This window comes from Melanerpes formicivorus, unplaced genomic scaffold (assembly GCF_026170545.1).
Source record: "Melanerpes formicivorus ecotype bairdi unplaced genomic scaffold, bMelFor1.0.p_v2 SCAF_28, whole genome shotgun sequence".
NCBI lineage: Eukaryota > Metazoa > Chordata > Aves > Piciformes > Picidae > Melanerpes > Melanerpes formicivorus.
In genome coordinates, this window is record NW_027142380.1 from 10,356,964 (window position 1) to 10,372,263 (window position 15,300).

A 15,300-nucleotide genomic window follows, 5' to 3' on the forward strand; every position below is an offset into this window, starting at 1 on the left:
AGTCTCCAGTCTCAATCTGCCCTTCTTGCTGTAACTAAGTGCCACTAACCACATTGCATTCTGCTCCCTCTGCTTTTGCCAGCCCTCCTTGGCAAAGCTGCTGGATTCACTGTCAGGTGGGGATGTCCATGGCAGCAGTCATGGAATGAGAGCACTTTTCCATGGAGAGGAGTGAGTTGGGCTCAGGTATTGGCTTTCAGTAGAGCCCCATTTACACCAAGAGCACAAAGAACTGGCTGCAGCTGGTGCCAGACGTAAAATGGCTGCTTAAAGCAATTTATTTCCCACCTCTTATTTCACCAAAGCTCACTGAAAAAGCCATCTCAGCACTCACCTCAAGGCTAATTCTCCAGTGTTAATTATTGGCTGTAAAAGAAACTATTTTTGTTTGTTTCTAATTTAAATGAAGGACTCCCTTGTTGTTGTTGTTGTTGTTGTTGTTGCTTTTAATGCTTAAGCCCAGCAGGTTCTTCTGCTTCCTAGAGATCGTTTCACAAAGTGCTGGGAGAATAAAAAGGGTCTGTGTGCAATCATTCATGTAGAACCTTAATATAAACAACATCAAAACACAAACCAGAAGCTTTCCAAAATGTTCTTACCAAAGAGAAATTCTCCCTCCCAGCCCAATTGCACGGCTTCCCTGGGGCACTCCAGCGACTGCTTGCATGGAAAACATAATATTTTCAGATGGTAATGAGCAGAGAAAGCATCTTTAAGCCATCAGTTCTCCCTGAACCTCCAATAAATAACCCAGGGATGGGAAGCACTCCAACTGATCACAGTTGGACTACTTCTGCTGTACAGTAACTATGTTTTTGAAATGCTGGATGAGTGCTGAGTGCATTAAAATGATGCTGCAGTGTGCTTCTGAATGGCCAAGTCCACTCCTTTGCTGGATCCACAGTTTAGATGCATCTGCCATTCTGCTCCCCAAAATGAGTACAGGGCTAACTGAACCTCTGGAGTGTGCTGATGGATTATTCCTGAGCACTCACAGAAGGCTAGCAAGATAGAGTTTGGAAGGGACCTCTAGAGATCATCCAGTCCAACCCTTCTGCTAAAGCAGGGCATCCACGCCAGCTTGCCCAGGGCCACAACAGCCCAGCTGGGCTTGGAAGCTCTCCAGAGAAGGAGTCTCCACAACCTCCACAACTGTAAGGGTCACAGACCACTGGAGGAGGCTGCTCAGAGAGGTTGTGGAGTCTCCTTCTCTGGAGACTTTCAAGGTCTCTCTGGATGTGTTCCTCTGTGACCTCGGCTGGATTGTCTGGTCCTGCTCTGGCAGGAGGGTTGGACTCCATGATCTCTTTGGGTCCCTTCCAATCCCTGACATCCTGTGAACCTGTGACCTCTCTGGGCAGCCTGGTCCAGGGTTCCAGCATCTTCACAGCAAAGATGTTTTTCCTTAGATGAACCTCTCAGGATTCCAGTTTGTGCCCACTGCCCCTCGTCCTGTCATTGGACCCCACTGACAAGAATCTGGCCCCATCCTCTTGCCCCTTACCCTTTAGCGCTTGCTGAACGTTGCTCAGATCCCTTCTGGGGCTGCTCTTCTCCAGGCTCAAGAGCCCCAGGGCTCTCAGATTTTCATCCTCACATAGATGCTCCTCAGGCCCCTCATCCTTTTTATGGACTGGAGTAGTCTCTTATGAAACGGGGAGCCCAGAACTGGACTCAGGATCCCAGATGCAGATACAGATATATAGATAGACAGATAAAGATATATAGATAAAGATATAGATACATAGCGATAGATATAGATGACATAGATATAGATGTATAGAAACAGATAAAGGGATAGATATAGATACAGATATAGATACAGATAGATAAAGATATAGATAGATATAGAGATATAGATGGATATAGATGCATAGAGATAGATATAGATGTATAGAAATAGATATAGGGATGGATAGATAGATACAGATATAGATAGATACAGATATATAGATATAGATAAAGATACAGATAGATATAGAGATATAGATGGATATAGATACATAGAGATATAGATGATAGATACAAACAGATATAGGGATAGATGGAGATGGATACAGATATAGATAGATAAAGATATATAGATACAGATACATAGATATAGATGATCTAGAGATAGATGAGATATAGCTAGATAGATTCCCTTTGTAAAGGGAATACTCCTTCCTACAGTACAGCAGAAATCCAAACCACATCAAACAGCCTCCAGAAGGCAATGATTTCCTTACTTCTAGCTGACCTGCCTCACTGCCTCACAAGCACCTGGTCTGCAGCAGGTGCCAGATGCATTTCCTAGTATGAGGCAAAGCAGGACCTCTTCCAAACCAAGCACAACAAGGCAAACCCAAACCACAACAGACATCTCAGGAGGTTACCTGTGGTGTCTCCAACGTCCTGTGAAGAGCCTGCTGGGTTTGTCAAAGGTCCTCTGGGTCAACCCTCTGTGGGTTTCTTTTATAACTGCTGCCCTTCCAGGTCAAACGTGATAGGTGCTTCGGAAATGATGGCAGATGATAAGTCACACAAGCATGCACTGAAAAAGGGAACTACAGATTTAACCTCAGGGTGGAAGGCTCCATACAAACACAGAGTGTAGGCCAGAAATGGTTTTAATGTATTTATTGAGGATTAATTACTTTACATAGTCTCTTAAGGGCAACAAAGCTGGAGGAGGGTCTAGAGAATAGGGCTGGTGAGGAGCAGCTGAGGGAATTGGGGATGTTTAGCCTGGAGGAGGCTGAGAGGAGACCTCATTGCTCTACAGCTCCCTGAAAGTAGGTTGGAGCCAGGTGGGGGTTGGTCTCTTCTCCCTAATCTCAGGTGATAGAAGAAAATTGTGCCAGGGGAGGGTTAGGTTGGAGATTAGGTAAAATCTCTTTGCTGCCAGAGTGGTCAGAGATTGGTACAGGCTTCCCAGGGTGGTGGAGTCCCCATCCCTAGAGGTGTTCAAGAAATGTGTGGCCATGGCACTTGGAGACATGGTTTGAAGGCCTTAGGCTGACAGTTGGATTCGATGATCTTAGAGGTCTTTCCCAGCCAAAACAATTCTATGACTGAACAACACCGAGCCAGGTTACACAGAGAGGTTGGAGATGCCACTTGCAGGTCAGCTTGTGTGGGGCTCTGAGCAACCTGCTCTAGTTGCAGATGTCTCTGCTGATTGCAGGGGGCTTGGACTGGGTGACTTTCAGAGGGTTCTTCCAACCCAAACCACTTTGGGAGCCTTAAGACACCTCTGACGGATCGCCCAGTGCCTGCCCGAGCTCTGCAGAGAGCTGAGCAGGGAAGCCCGGGAGGCAGCAAGAGGGGCAGGCCCGGGAGGGAGGCAGCAGAAGGGCAGTGGGGCAAAGGAGCAGTGAGGCAGAGGGGCAGAGGGGCAGAGGAGTAGAAAAGCAGAAGGGCAGAGGGGCGGGGCAGAGGGGCAGAGGGGCGGGGCAGAGGGGCAGAGGGGCAGATGAGCGGAGGGGCGGGGCAGAGGAGCGGAGGGGCGGGGCAGAGGGGCAGAGGGGCGGGGCAGAGGAGCGGAGGGGCGGGGCAGAGGAGTGGAGGGGCGGGGCAGAGGAGCGGGCCCGGCAGGAGCCGGAGGGGCGGGTCCGGGGCTGGGCCACGCTTCCCACGGCAGGAAGAGGCGGGGCGGGTCACGTCACGTCGCGTCTCTGACATCATCGCGCTGCGCCGGGGAGAGGCCGCAGGGTGGGGAGCGGCGTGTGAGGCCTGGCGCCGGCAGCCCCGCAGGCGGGTAAGGGGGTGCTGGCGGGGGGCTGCGGCGAGAGGAGGGGGGATCCATGAGGGCTGACGCCCCGTGTCGCTGTCTCCCTTCAGATGTGGGCTGAGGTGTTGCTTCTGCCCTGCAGGGCCGGGCTGCGGCCGTTCCTGCCGCTCCGCCTGCGGCACCGGGCGGCGGGCGCCATGAGGCTCCAGTCCCCCCAGTTCCAGGAGCTCTTCACGCCGGGGCTCCGCAGTGTGGCAGGTGAGTACGGGGCGGGGGGCGGGGGGAACTTGGGCCTGCTCAGGGCCGAGCAGCCGATCGCCAAGTGTCGCAGCTCGGTGTGCCTGCCCGGAGAGGCAGCGTGCTGAATGCAGGCTCTGCATCTTGTGCCCTTGCCAGGGGCTTGCGCAGGCAGGTCGTGGCTAGCTGAGGTGCCGTGGGAGCTGTGCGCTGCTTTTTGGCTCTAGCTGTCATAACTTGAGATCGACCATAGAAGCGATGCCCCAAAAGACTGAAAATGACCCCAAAATGACCAGAAATTATCCCCCAAAATGATCCAAAATAACCTGGCAGAGCTCAGTGTTCATCACTCCCCCTGGGATGGTGTTCCTGGTCTAATTTGGATTGCTGGGTCACAGTATTCTGCCATAATTAAACTAAACCATATTGGCTAATTGCTGTAGGTATTCCACAGCTCAGGGCCCCCAGTATTAATTAATCTAAATAACAGGTTGCTCTTGCAGAGTACTTCAGAAGTGACTGGGAAAATAGCTGTGGCTGCTCAGATACTTTACCTAATACCTGTACTCTGCAGGAAGCTGCATTGTATATTTGCTGCTTACTGCATGCATGAGTAATCTGTGATCTTAATTAGTGCAAATAGCATAGAGTGCTAGAATGGCTTTGGCTGGGAGGGACCTTAAAGCTCATCTAGTTCTAACCCCTCTGCCATGGCAGGGACACCTTCTACTAGACCAGGATGCTCAAGGCTCTGTCATGGAATCACAGAATTGCCAGGGTTGGAAGGGACCTCAAGGACCATCCAGTTCCAACCCCCCTGCCATGGGCAGGGACACCCCACACTAGGGCAGGGACCAGTCACACTAGAGCAGGTTGCTCAGAGCCACTTCCAGCCTGTCCAGCTTGGCTTTGAACATAGATTCAGTAAGGTTGGAAAAGACCTCAGAGATCATCAAGTCCAACCTGTCACCCAACACCTCCTGACAACTAAACCATGGCTCCAAGTGCCACATCCAGTCCTTTTTTGGACACCTCCAGGGACAGTGACTCCACCACCTCCCTGGGCAGCACATCCCAGTTAGTCTTTCTGTGAAGAACTTTCTCCTCACCTCCAGCCTAAACCTCCCCTGGCACAGCTTGAGACTGTGTCCTCTTGTTCTGGTGCTGGTTGCCTGGGAGAAGAGACCAACCCCCACCTGGCTACAACCTCCCTTCAGGTAGTTGTAGAGAGCAAGAAGGTCTCCCCTGAGCCTCCTCTTCTCCAGGCTAAACATTTCCCAGCTGGGAGCCCCGACAGATTATGTGCTGTGGTTTTGTTTGCTTGAGAGAGTGCTTTATGTTTTCCCTTTCCTTCCCAGAAATGTTTGAGAAGAAGAACTATGAGCTGAGAATAGCAGGAGGAGCTGTGAGGGATTTGCTGAGTGGGCTGACACCCCAGGATATTGATTTTGCCACTACAGCTACGCCAGCAGAGATGAAGGAAATGTTCACCTCCGCTGGTGTTCGTCTGATCAACAACAAGGGAGAGAAACATGGAACCATAACTGCCAGGGTTGGTTTCTGGGTTTCCTTGGCTCTTTTCTAACTGTTATCAGTAGCTGTGCAACAGGAGCAATAGGAAAGTAGTAGCCTGCTCCTTCCTTGTTAAAATCTCACAGGAAGAGTTTAAATAAGGTCTTTCTCTCAAGTGTGGGATCACAGAATGGTAAGGGTTGGAGTGGAGACCTCTGAGGATCACTGAGTCCAACCCCCCTGGCCAGAGCAGCATCACCTAGGGCATATCACACAGAACATGCTGGCCTTGGAAGTCTCCAGAGATGGAGACTCCACTGCCTCTTTGGGCAGCCTGCTCCAGTGCTCTGCTACCCTCAGAGTGAAGAAGTTCCTTCTCATGCTTAGATGGAAGTATGTTCCAGGTTATGCTCATTACCTCTTGTCCTGTTGCTGGGGTTCCCTGAGAAGAGTCTGGCCCCATCTTCCTGACACCCACCCCTTAGGTGCTTGTAAACATTCATGAGTTTCCCCCTCAGGCTCCTCTTCTCCAAGCTAAGCACCCCCAGCTCCCTCAGCCTGTCCTCATAGCAGAGGTGCTCCAGCCCATGGGTCATCTGTGTGGCCTCCTCTGGACTCACTCAACAGCTCTTTGTCATTTTTATGCTGGGGACACCAGAACTGGAGGCAGGGTTGGCGATGTGGCCTGAGCAGAGCAGGGGTGGCGTTCATAGCTCTTGCCTGTCTGCCGAGTATAACGTGGTGCCTCTTGGGGGGGGTGTATGCAGCCTGAGCACTGATGTATCCAGACATCAGGCTGAGAGAGATGTGCAGCTTGGCCACTGATCTTGCTGAGTGTGTTGGGCTCACCTTGCCTGTGGGATTTTCAGGTCCACGAGCAGAACTTTGAAATCACCACCCTGAGGATCGACGTCGTCACCGACGGGCGCCACGCCGAGGTGGAGTTCACCACTGACTGGCAGAAGGATGCTGAAAGGAGGGATCTGACTGTCAACTCCATGTTTTTAGGTAAACTCTTCCTGCATTTCACAGGAAAGCAGTGAATTCCCCTCAGTCAGTTTCTGGATTTGTCCTGCTGTCAGCTGAAAGGTCTCTGCAGATCAGTGAATCACAGAACTGTCAGGGCTGGAAGGGACCTCAAGGCTCAGCCAGTTCCAACCCCCCTGCCATGGGCAGGGACACCTCACACCACAGCAGGTTGCTCACAGCCACATCCAGCCTGGCTGCAAACACCTCCAGGCAGGAGGCTGCCACCACCTCCCTGGGCAACCTGTGCCAGGCTCTCACCACCCTCATGGGGAACAACTTCTTCCTCACATCCAATCTCAATCTCCCCATTTCTAGTTTTGCTCCATCCCCCCCAGTCCTATCCCTCCCTGACACCCTCAGAAGTCCCTCCCCAGCTTTCCTGTAGCCCCCTGCAGCTCCTGGAAGGCCACAATTCGGTCTCCCTGGAGCCTTCTCCGAGGAGAATGATCTGATCACGTTTTGTATCTGCAAGTGAATTGTGTTTCTCTGTGCCAACCTTGGCTGGAAATTCCTGTCCTGCTATTTTATTTCCCCCTCTGTTTCTAGGCTTGGATGGGCTGCTGTATGACTTTTTTAATGGCTATGAAGACTTGCAAAGGAAGAAAATCAGATTTGTAGGGAAGGCAAGCGAGAGAATACAGGAAGATTATTTACGCATCCTGAGATACTTCAGGTACTAAGTGTTGCCTTCCCTAGACCCTAGAGTGGCTCAGGTTGGAAGGGACCTTAGAGCTCAGCTACTGCAACCCCCTCACCATGGGCAGGGGTGCCTCTCAGCTAGACTGGGTTGCTCAGGGCCTCAACCTGCCTGGCCTTGAACACCCTCAGGGAGGAGACATCCACAACCTCCCTGGGCAGCCTGTTCCAGACTCTCACCACCCTGGTACTGAAGAACTTCAGCTGTTGGAAGGCAGCTCTAGGATCCCCTTGGAGTCTTCTATTCTCCAGGCTGCACACCCCCAGCTCCCTCAGCCTGTGCTCACAGCAGAGCTGCTCCAGCCCTTGGTTCACCTTTGTGGCCTCCTCTGGACTCTCTCCAGCAGCTCTGTGCCCTTCTGCTGCTGGGGACACCAGAGCTGGAGGCAGGATTGGAGGTGAGGTCTCAGCAGAGCAGAGCCCAGGGGCAGAATCCCCTCTCCTGCCCTGCTGCCCACCCTGCTCTGGCTGCAGCCCAGCACCCAGCTGCCTGCTGGGCTGGAGGAGGGCACTGCTGGCTCCTGGGGAGCTGCTCAGCAGTTGATGCACCCAAGGCTCTTTCTTCAAAGCCATTCTCAACCTCCTCTCTAGATGAAGGGTCAGAAAATGTGCAGAATAGATCGGTGATGCCAATGAAGTTGTAATTGTCATCTTGTTGCTTCCTCTAGTGTTTAACAGCCATGCCATTGACTCTGAGCAAGTAGCTGCTACCCAAGCAGCAGGAAGAACTGGAATCATCTCACAGAGATGTTTTATTTGGGCAGGTTTTATGGAAGGCTTGCAGAAAATCCTGGTGACCACGAGCCTAGTACACTGCAGGCCATTCAAGAGAATGCCAAAGGTTTGGCTGGGATATCAGGAGAGAGGATTTGGGTGGAGCTGAAGAAGATCCTGCTTGGGAATCACGTCAGTCATTTGGTTGGCCTGATGTACCAGCTGGATATTGCCCAGTACATAGGTAAGGGGAGGTGAAGGCTGAGCTCCTACTCCTGTTTCATGTGCAAGCACAAGTGCAGCATGGCAAAGTGAGCTGAAACTTCATTGATTTTCCCCTGTCTTAGCACTCCCCTTCCTTACTGACAGCCTTCCTTGTCCCCCCCTTTTGCTGTCATGTGTGTCCCCCTTCAGGACTACCCCTTGATGGAAACTTAGAGGAATTTGAGAGAGTCACTAAAAATGCTCAAAAGCTGTCTCCAAAACCAATGACTCTTCTGACCTCCCTCTTCAAGACAAAGGATGATGTCACCAGCCTTGATCTGAGGCTGAAAATCTCCAAAGAGGAGAAAAACCTCGGCCTGTTCTTAGTGAAGCACCGACAGGAGTTAACCAAAGCACCTGGTCCAGAGCCACTCAGACCGTACCAGGACTTCATCATGGATGTGAGTGCATTTTCATCCTGCTTTACTTGGTCTTCACAGCAAATGTTGAGTCTCCAGAGTGTCTTAACCAGGCTGGATGAGGCTTTGAGTAACTTGCTTTCATGGGATGTGTCCCTGCCCATGGCAGGGGGGTTGGAACTGGATGATCTTTGAGGTTCCTTCCAACTCAAGTCATTCTATGGATGGCTTAGATTGGGAAGGACCTTAGAGATCAAGTCCAGCCTATCACCCAGCACCACCTGATCAACTCAGCCATGGCACCAAGTGCCTCATCCAGGCTCTTCCTAAACACCTCCAGGGATGGTGACTCCACCACCCCCCTGGGCAGCACATTCCAATGGCCAATCTCTCTGGGAAGAAATTCTTCCTAACATCCAGCCTGAACCTCCCTGGCACAGCTTGAGAGTGTGTCCTCTTGTTCTGGTGCTGAGACCAACCCCCACCTGGCTACAACCTCCCTTCAGGGAGTTGTAGATGGCAACAAGGTCTCCCCTGAGCCTCCTCTTCTCCAGGCTAAGCAACCCCAGCTCCCTCAGCCTCTCCTCACAGGGCTGTGCTCCAGACCCCTCCCCAGCCTTGTTGACCAGAACTGGACACCTTCAAGTCTCTCAATGTCCTTCTTAAACTGAGGAGCCCAGAACTGGACACAGGACTCAAGGTGTGGCCTAACCAGTGCTGAGCACAGGGCAGAATGACTTCCCTGCTCCTGCTGGCCACACTCTTCCTGATGTAGGCCAGGATGCCATTGGCCTTCTTGGCCATTTGGGCACACTGTTGGCTCCTGTTCAGGGACCAGTAGCCCCAGGTCCCTCTCTGGCTGCTCTCAGCCACTCTGACCCCAGCCTGTAGCACTGCCTGGGGTTGTTGTGACCAAAGTGCAGCACCCAGCACTTGGCCTTGTTCAATGCCATCCTGTTGGCCTCTGCCCATCTGCCCAGCCTGACAGGGTCCCTCTGCAGAGCCCTTCTGCCCTCTAACAGATCAACTCCTGCTCCCAACTTGGTGTTGACTGCAAACTTACTCATGGTGAGGTCAATCCCCTCATCCAGCTCATCAATAAAGATACTGAATAGGATGGGGCCCAGCACTGATTGGCTGCTTGAGGCCTCACCCACCTTGGCCTGGAACACCTCCAAGGAGGGGACAGTGATGTCCTGGGATGCAGTAGAAGTGTGGCCAGCAGGTCAAGGGAGCTTCTCTTCCCCTTTCATAGTTCCTCTGCAGTTGGAGGTTGGAGGGAAGGGTTACAGCCATTACCTGCCATTCAAGAAGCCTCCCAGGATCTCCCAGATCCAAGTGAGGACTTGAAGCAGGAGAGATCTTCACTTTCATAGCTACAACTTGTCCAGGTGTTGCCCAGTAGTGGGCTGAGAATAGCACAGCACTGAGCCCCTGTGACCTCTTTGTGCTCTTTTAGTCTAGAGAAGCCAACACAACCTCCAAGATCTGTGAGCTTCTCAAATACCAAGGAGAGGAGCATCTTCTGAAGGAAATGCAGCAGTGGACTGTCCCTACTTTCCCTGTCAGTGGCCATGACCTCAGGAAGCTGGGAGTGTCTTCTGGGAAGGACATTGGTGCTGCCTTGCAGCAGCTACGGGAGGAGTGGAAGAAGAGTGGCTACCACATGGACAAAGAGGAGCTGCTGAGCTGCCTGAGGAAGGTGGAAAACTGAGTGGAGAAGCCCTCCTGCCCTGCTCTGTGTGTAACTGAGACTCTCTCAGCATTGCCAGGGGCAGTGTAGCACCTGCCAAGTGGAAGATCTTCAGCCAGCAGGGTTCTGCTGGTCCTAACCCATCATTTCCCCCAGGAGAGGCTCAATCCTGTGCTGCTGTACAAGTGACTCTGCCAGGAGTCACACCCTCTCCCCCTCCCTCTCTGTTGTAGTTGGATGCTAGATGTCACTGTTCAGGCTGACCTCTGGGGCACTTGAGGTGACACCAAGATTTTTTGCTACACTTGAAAAAAACCCCAACATAAAAACCACCCTCAAAGGGTTTTGGTCATCTGGCTCAAAGCAGGGCTGGGGTTTGTGCCTAGGGGAGTGACTGTGTGTCTTGAAAGGAGGAGCTCAGCAATACTCACTCCAGCCTTCCCCTGTGAAAACCAGTCTCTTTGCTGCACAGATTTGTACTTCCCAGAGCTCCAGGAGCAGCTCCAGAGTGAAAAAGGTGACTGGGCTGAGTCAGCATCACCAACTTCCTCACTCTGCAGTAGTAAATTGTTTAGCACTGAGTTAACTAAAGGCAGAGGGAACTGGTGAAGGGCTCTACAGTGTTTCTAGCTTTGTGTGGGAAGCTCTGGTTAATAGTGGTAGAGGAGGGAACATTGAGTGAGGCCAGCAAGTCAAGGGAGATTATCCTACCCTGCTGCTCTACCCACAGCTGAGTACTGGGTCCCACCTTGGGCTCCCCTTGGCAGAGAACTACTGGAGAGAGTCCAGCAGAGGCTACAAAGCTGCTGAGGGGCCTGGAGCAGCTCTGAGGAGTAGCTGAGTCCAGGGGCTGAGAGCCTGCAGAAGAGCAGCCCCAGAGGGGCTCTGATCAATGCTCAGCAAGAGCTAAAGCAGCTGTGGGGGGCAAGAGGCTGGGGCCAGGCTCTGCTGAGTGGTGCCCAGGGACAGCACAAGGGGCAAGGGGCACAGACTGGAACCCAGGAGGTTGCAGCTGAGCAGGAGCAGAAAGTTGTTTGTTGTGAGGGTGCTGGAGGCCTGGAGCAGGCTGCCCAGAGAGGCTGTGGAGCCTCCTGGTGTGGGGAGCTTCCAAGCCCAGCTGTCCTGGGTGCCCTGCTTTAGGAGAGGGGATTGGACTGGATGAGCTCCAGAGGTGCCTTGCAGCTGGGATTCTGTCTGTGAATGTCCTTGCAGGTTTCACTTACCAGGCTTTGGTAGCACTTGCAAAATCGCTTGGCTCTCCCTTCCCTCAGCTCTCCTCTTCCATCACTAGATGGCAGCAGTGCCAGAGCCCTGCCACGAGGAGCAGCGGTTTGTGCTTCCCAGCTGATGGGTTTCTGTCCTAGGAAGCCAATGCCTGGGACTCAGGCTTGCTGCAGGGACTTAAGAAGTTCAGGAAGACAGCAAGGGAAGGGAAAAAAACCCAACAGTGCTGTTTTGCTTGGTTAATTCCTAAGCAGGTGATGGTGGTTGAGTTAATCATGCAGTTACATGGGAGCCTCCTCTTGCAGATTGTGGAACTGCTGACATCTTGGGAGGGAGACAGCAATATGTGAAGAGCACAGCCCTGCACCTTCAGGCAGCATCTGTGGAAGGCCTAAACTAGGAGAGATTAACAAACACTTCCCCTGAGCCAAGACTCTGAAGGCCAGAGTCTACCCAGGGAGAGGATATTTAAAGGCATAAGCTTGAAACCTCTGCAGGCTCCACCTCAAGTTCTGGCTCAATGGTTGTGAGAGTTGGAGGTTTGTTTGCTTCTTCAAACCATAACCACACTCTTGAACTGTCAAGGAATTGCTTTGGTTGGAGAAGACCTTTGAGTCATGGAGACCTGGTGGCCTTCAGGGCTTGAAAGGGGCTGAGAAGAAAGCTGGGGACAGGGCCTGTTGTGACAGGACAAGAGGTGATGGTGTGAACTAAAGAGGGAGATTCAGACTGGAGAGAAGGAAGAAATTATTTGCAGGGAGGCTGCCCAGGCAGGTGGGAGCTGCCCCATCACTGGAACCATTCCAGGTCAGGTTGTCTGGGCCTCTGAGCAACCTGCTCTCACTGAGGATGGCCATGCTGACTGCAGGGAGGTTGCACTGGGTGACCTTTAAAGGTCCTTCCAGCCCCAAGCATTCCATGCTGCTCTGAGTGTGTGAGATGAAAGGATGGAGCAGCAGGGTGGGAATGCAGCCCCCTGCAGAGCAAAGCTCCTGGGCACCCAGACCACCCTGGCAGGGACTCACCTGTGAAGGGCAACCTGATAAATAGCACAAACTGCTGCTTGCAGCAGGATTAATGAAGGCTTTGCCCATTCCCTCAGGATGTAATGAGCTGTAAAAATGATTCAAAGGCTGCCTTGGCTTGGCTGCCTTTTAAGGGGGAAGGCCACAGCTAATTCCCCCTGCAGAGCCCATAAAGCTCAGGCCTGTGGCAAAGAGAAGGGGAGAATAACCCCCACCAGTGGCCTGAGATGTCCACACTGAGGAGCAGCTCAGCAGGCCCTTGGGAGGGCACAGGCTGTGCTGGAGTTCCAGTGGGACTGTCAAGATCAACCTGCTCCTGGTAAAGGTGTCCTTGCTCCCTGGAAGGCAGGGTGGTGGTGCACTGGATAACCTTTAAAGGTCTCTTCCAACCCAAGCCAGTCTGGGACTGTTCTCTATCTTTATGACAGACAGTTTTTATCAGCTGTATTTCTAACCCAGACTTTCCTCCATTACTGAATTGCAGAACCATAGCAGGGTTGGGGTAGGAAGGGACCTCCAAAGGTCATCCAGTCCAGCCCCCCCTACATTCAGCAGGGATATCCCCCCCCAGATCAGGTTGCTCAGAGCTTTGTCCAGCCTGACCTTGATTATCTCCAGGGAGGGAGCCTCAACTTCTTCCCTGGGCAAGCTGAGTCTCTTTCAGCTCCTCATTTACTTCTGAGTTTCAAAGACAATTTAAGCCCCAAGCCTTTTCTTTGTTCCCCTCCCAACACCCAGGTTAAAAAACCAAAGCCAAAAGGCTGACTGTTGAAACCAGTAGGATTTTATTCTTTGCAAATGTTTGCAAGCAAGAAGATTGCTTCAAAAAAGTTGTCTCCAAAGGCAGAGAGAGGAAGAGCTGAAGCAGAGGAGGTGAGACCTGTTCTACAGCTGGGACAGAGCCATTGAACAAAGGTGGGAAACCCAGCAAGGGGAACAAAAGGACCTGCAGCAGCTGCAGCCCCAGCAGTGCTAAAAACCCCAAGGGTGGAGTATTTGAGCACGGCTCAGAGCTGGGCTGCAGGGGGGAGGTGATTTGACCTGGGCAGCAAAACACAAAGGTAGGAAAACTGCTAAGTTAGAGGCTGTGATTGGGTGATGGCTTCAGGCTACTGCAGCAACAGCTGAGAGGAAGCAATTCTCTGCTCCCTGTGCTGCCAGCCAAGAGCTGCTGCTGCTGCTGAGCAGGGCAGTCCTGCTTCTTGCCCCCCAAGGGGTCTGTTTGTCCCTCCTCCCTCTGGGAGAGCTGCTATGGATGTGCCTATGCAGCCAGCTGCGTGCCAGCACCAGCCCTGGGACTACCCAGTTCTGCAGCTCCTGGCAGGAGCATGGGGAGGGTGGTGGGGAAAAAGAGGCCAGGAAAGAGAGGGGGGGAAAAAGTGAGGGTCAAAGAGGGGAAAGAGGAGAAAGAGAAGAAAAAAGAAAGCAAAAAAAGAAGAGGAAAAAGAAAGTAAATGGAGGGGGCAAGGAGGGAGGGGAGGGGGCAAGGAGGGAGGGAGCAAGGAGGGGGCAAGGAGGGAGGGAGGAGAGGGGGCAAGGAGGGAGGGAGCAAGGAGGGGGCAGGGAGGGAGGGGAGGGGGCAAGGAGGGAGGGGGCAAGGAGGGAGGGAGGAGAGGGGGCAAGGAGGGAGGGAGCAAAGAGGGAGGGGGCAAGGAGGGAGGGAGAGGAAGGGGCAAGGAGGGAGGGAGCAAAGAGGGAGGGAGCAAGGAGGGAGGGGAGGGGAGGGGGCAAGGAGGGAGGGAGGCAGTCAGATTAATCACTGCATGAAGCTACAGCACAACCACCCTAGCAAATGCAGGAGATGACTGCACAGTGTGATGCCCCTCACAGCCAGCTCTCCAAAGCACACCACCTCCATCTCTCTCTGATCCCAAACCAGTATTTTTCCCTCCACAAAGGAGAAAAGAAGCACAGAAAATACTAACTGAGGTATGGAACCATCCAGGACTGCCCCAGCTAAGTCATGCTGGGGCCTCAACCACCTCCCTGGGCAACCTGCTGTGGTGTTCCACCACTCTCCTGCTGCAGAACTTGCTCCCAACATCCAGCCTGAATCTCCTCTCCTTTCAAACCATTGCTCCCCACCCTGTCCCTCCAAGCCTTTGCAAACAGTCCCTCTGCAGCCTTCTGCTAAACCCCTTGCAGGTACTGGAAGGCCACTATTAGGTCTCCCCAGAGCCTTCTCTTCTCCAGGCTGTTTATTTTCAACCTGGAGAAGGGTCCCAGGCTTCCAAACACAGCAGGTCAGGCAGGTGGCACACCACCATCAACAGTCACATCAGTACTAAATTTGATCCTGCCTGCTCTTGTCTGCAGGAGTTTGCCCAGGCCTCTAGGCCTGCTTTGTAGTTGAACACTGCCTCAGTTTCAAGTGGCACAACATTGGCAATCCAAAAGACTTGACCAAAAGCACACAGACCTTAAGCAATTACAAACCAGTTCTTTACCAGGAGGCTGGGGGAACACTAAAACAGGTTGCCCAGGGAGCTAGTTGAGGCCTCATCCCTGGAGGTAGGCCAGGCTTGACAGGGCTCTGGGCACCCTGATCTAGAATCACAATTGTTAAGGTTGGAAGGGACCTCAGGGATCATCTAGTTCCAGCCCTCTGCCATGGGCAAGGACAATCTAGGGGAGGATGTCCCTGCTGACTGCAGAGGGGTTGGACTAGGTGACCTTGGGAGATCCCTTCTGACCCAGACCCTTCTGTGATTCCCTGAAGTTTAGCAATAGCTCAGAAAAAAGTCACCCTGAAACCCTTCCTGTGGGAACCTCCTCTTGTGAACCTGCCTTGGCAGGGAGGCATTGGACTTGATGAGCTCCAAAGGTCCCTTCCAA

At 52.7% G+C, this 15,300-nt stretch overlaps 1 protein-coding gene across 4 annotated transcripts; it reads left to right on the forward strand.

The window, feature by feature from the left end:
- Nucleotides 1-3,647: 3,647 nt before the first annotated feature.
- TRNT1 (tRNA nucleotidyl transferase 1) lies at nt 3,648-10,548 on the forward strand. Of its 4 annotated transcripts, none has more exons than XM_068154411.1 (8): nt 3,648-3,739; nt 3,855-3,970; nt 5,308-5,501; nt 6,331-6,469; nt 7,037-7,163; nt 7,951-8,144; nt 8,315-8,565; nt 9,983-10,548. In XM_068154411.1, exons 2-8 carry the CDS (start codon nt 3,910-3,912, stop codon nt 10,235-10,237), a joined length of 1,221 nt encoding a protein of 406 aa, XP_068010512.1. In that variant the 5' UTR covers nt 3,648-3,739; nt 3,855-3,909; the 3' UTR covers nt 10,238-10,548. The 4 variants fall into 4 exon arrangements, with proteins under 4 accessions (XP_068010512.1, XP_068010510.1, XP_068010511.1 ...); XM_068154409.1 differs by having other exon boundaries at nt 3,661-3,739; nt 3,823-3,970; XM_068154410.1 differs by having other exon boundaries at nt 3,697-3,735; nt 3,823-3,970.
- The last annotated feature ends 4,752 nt before the right edge of the window (nt 10,549-15,300 follow it).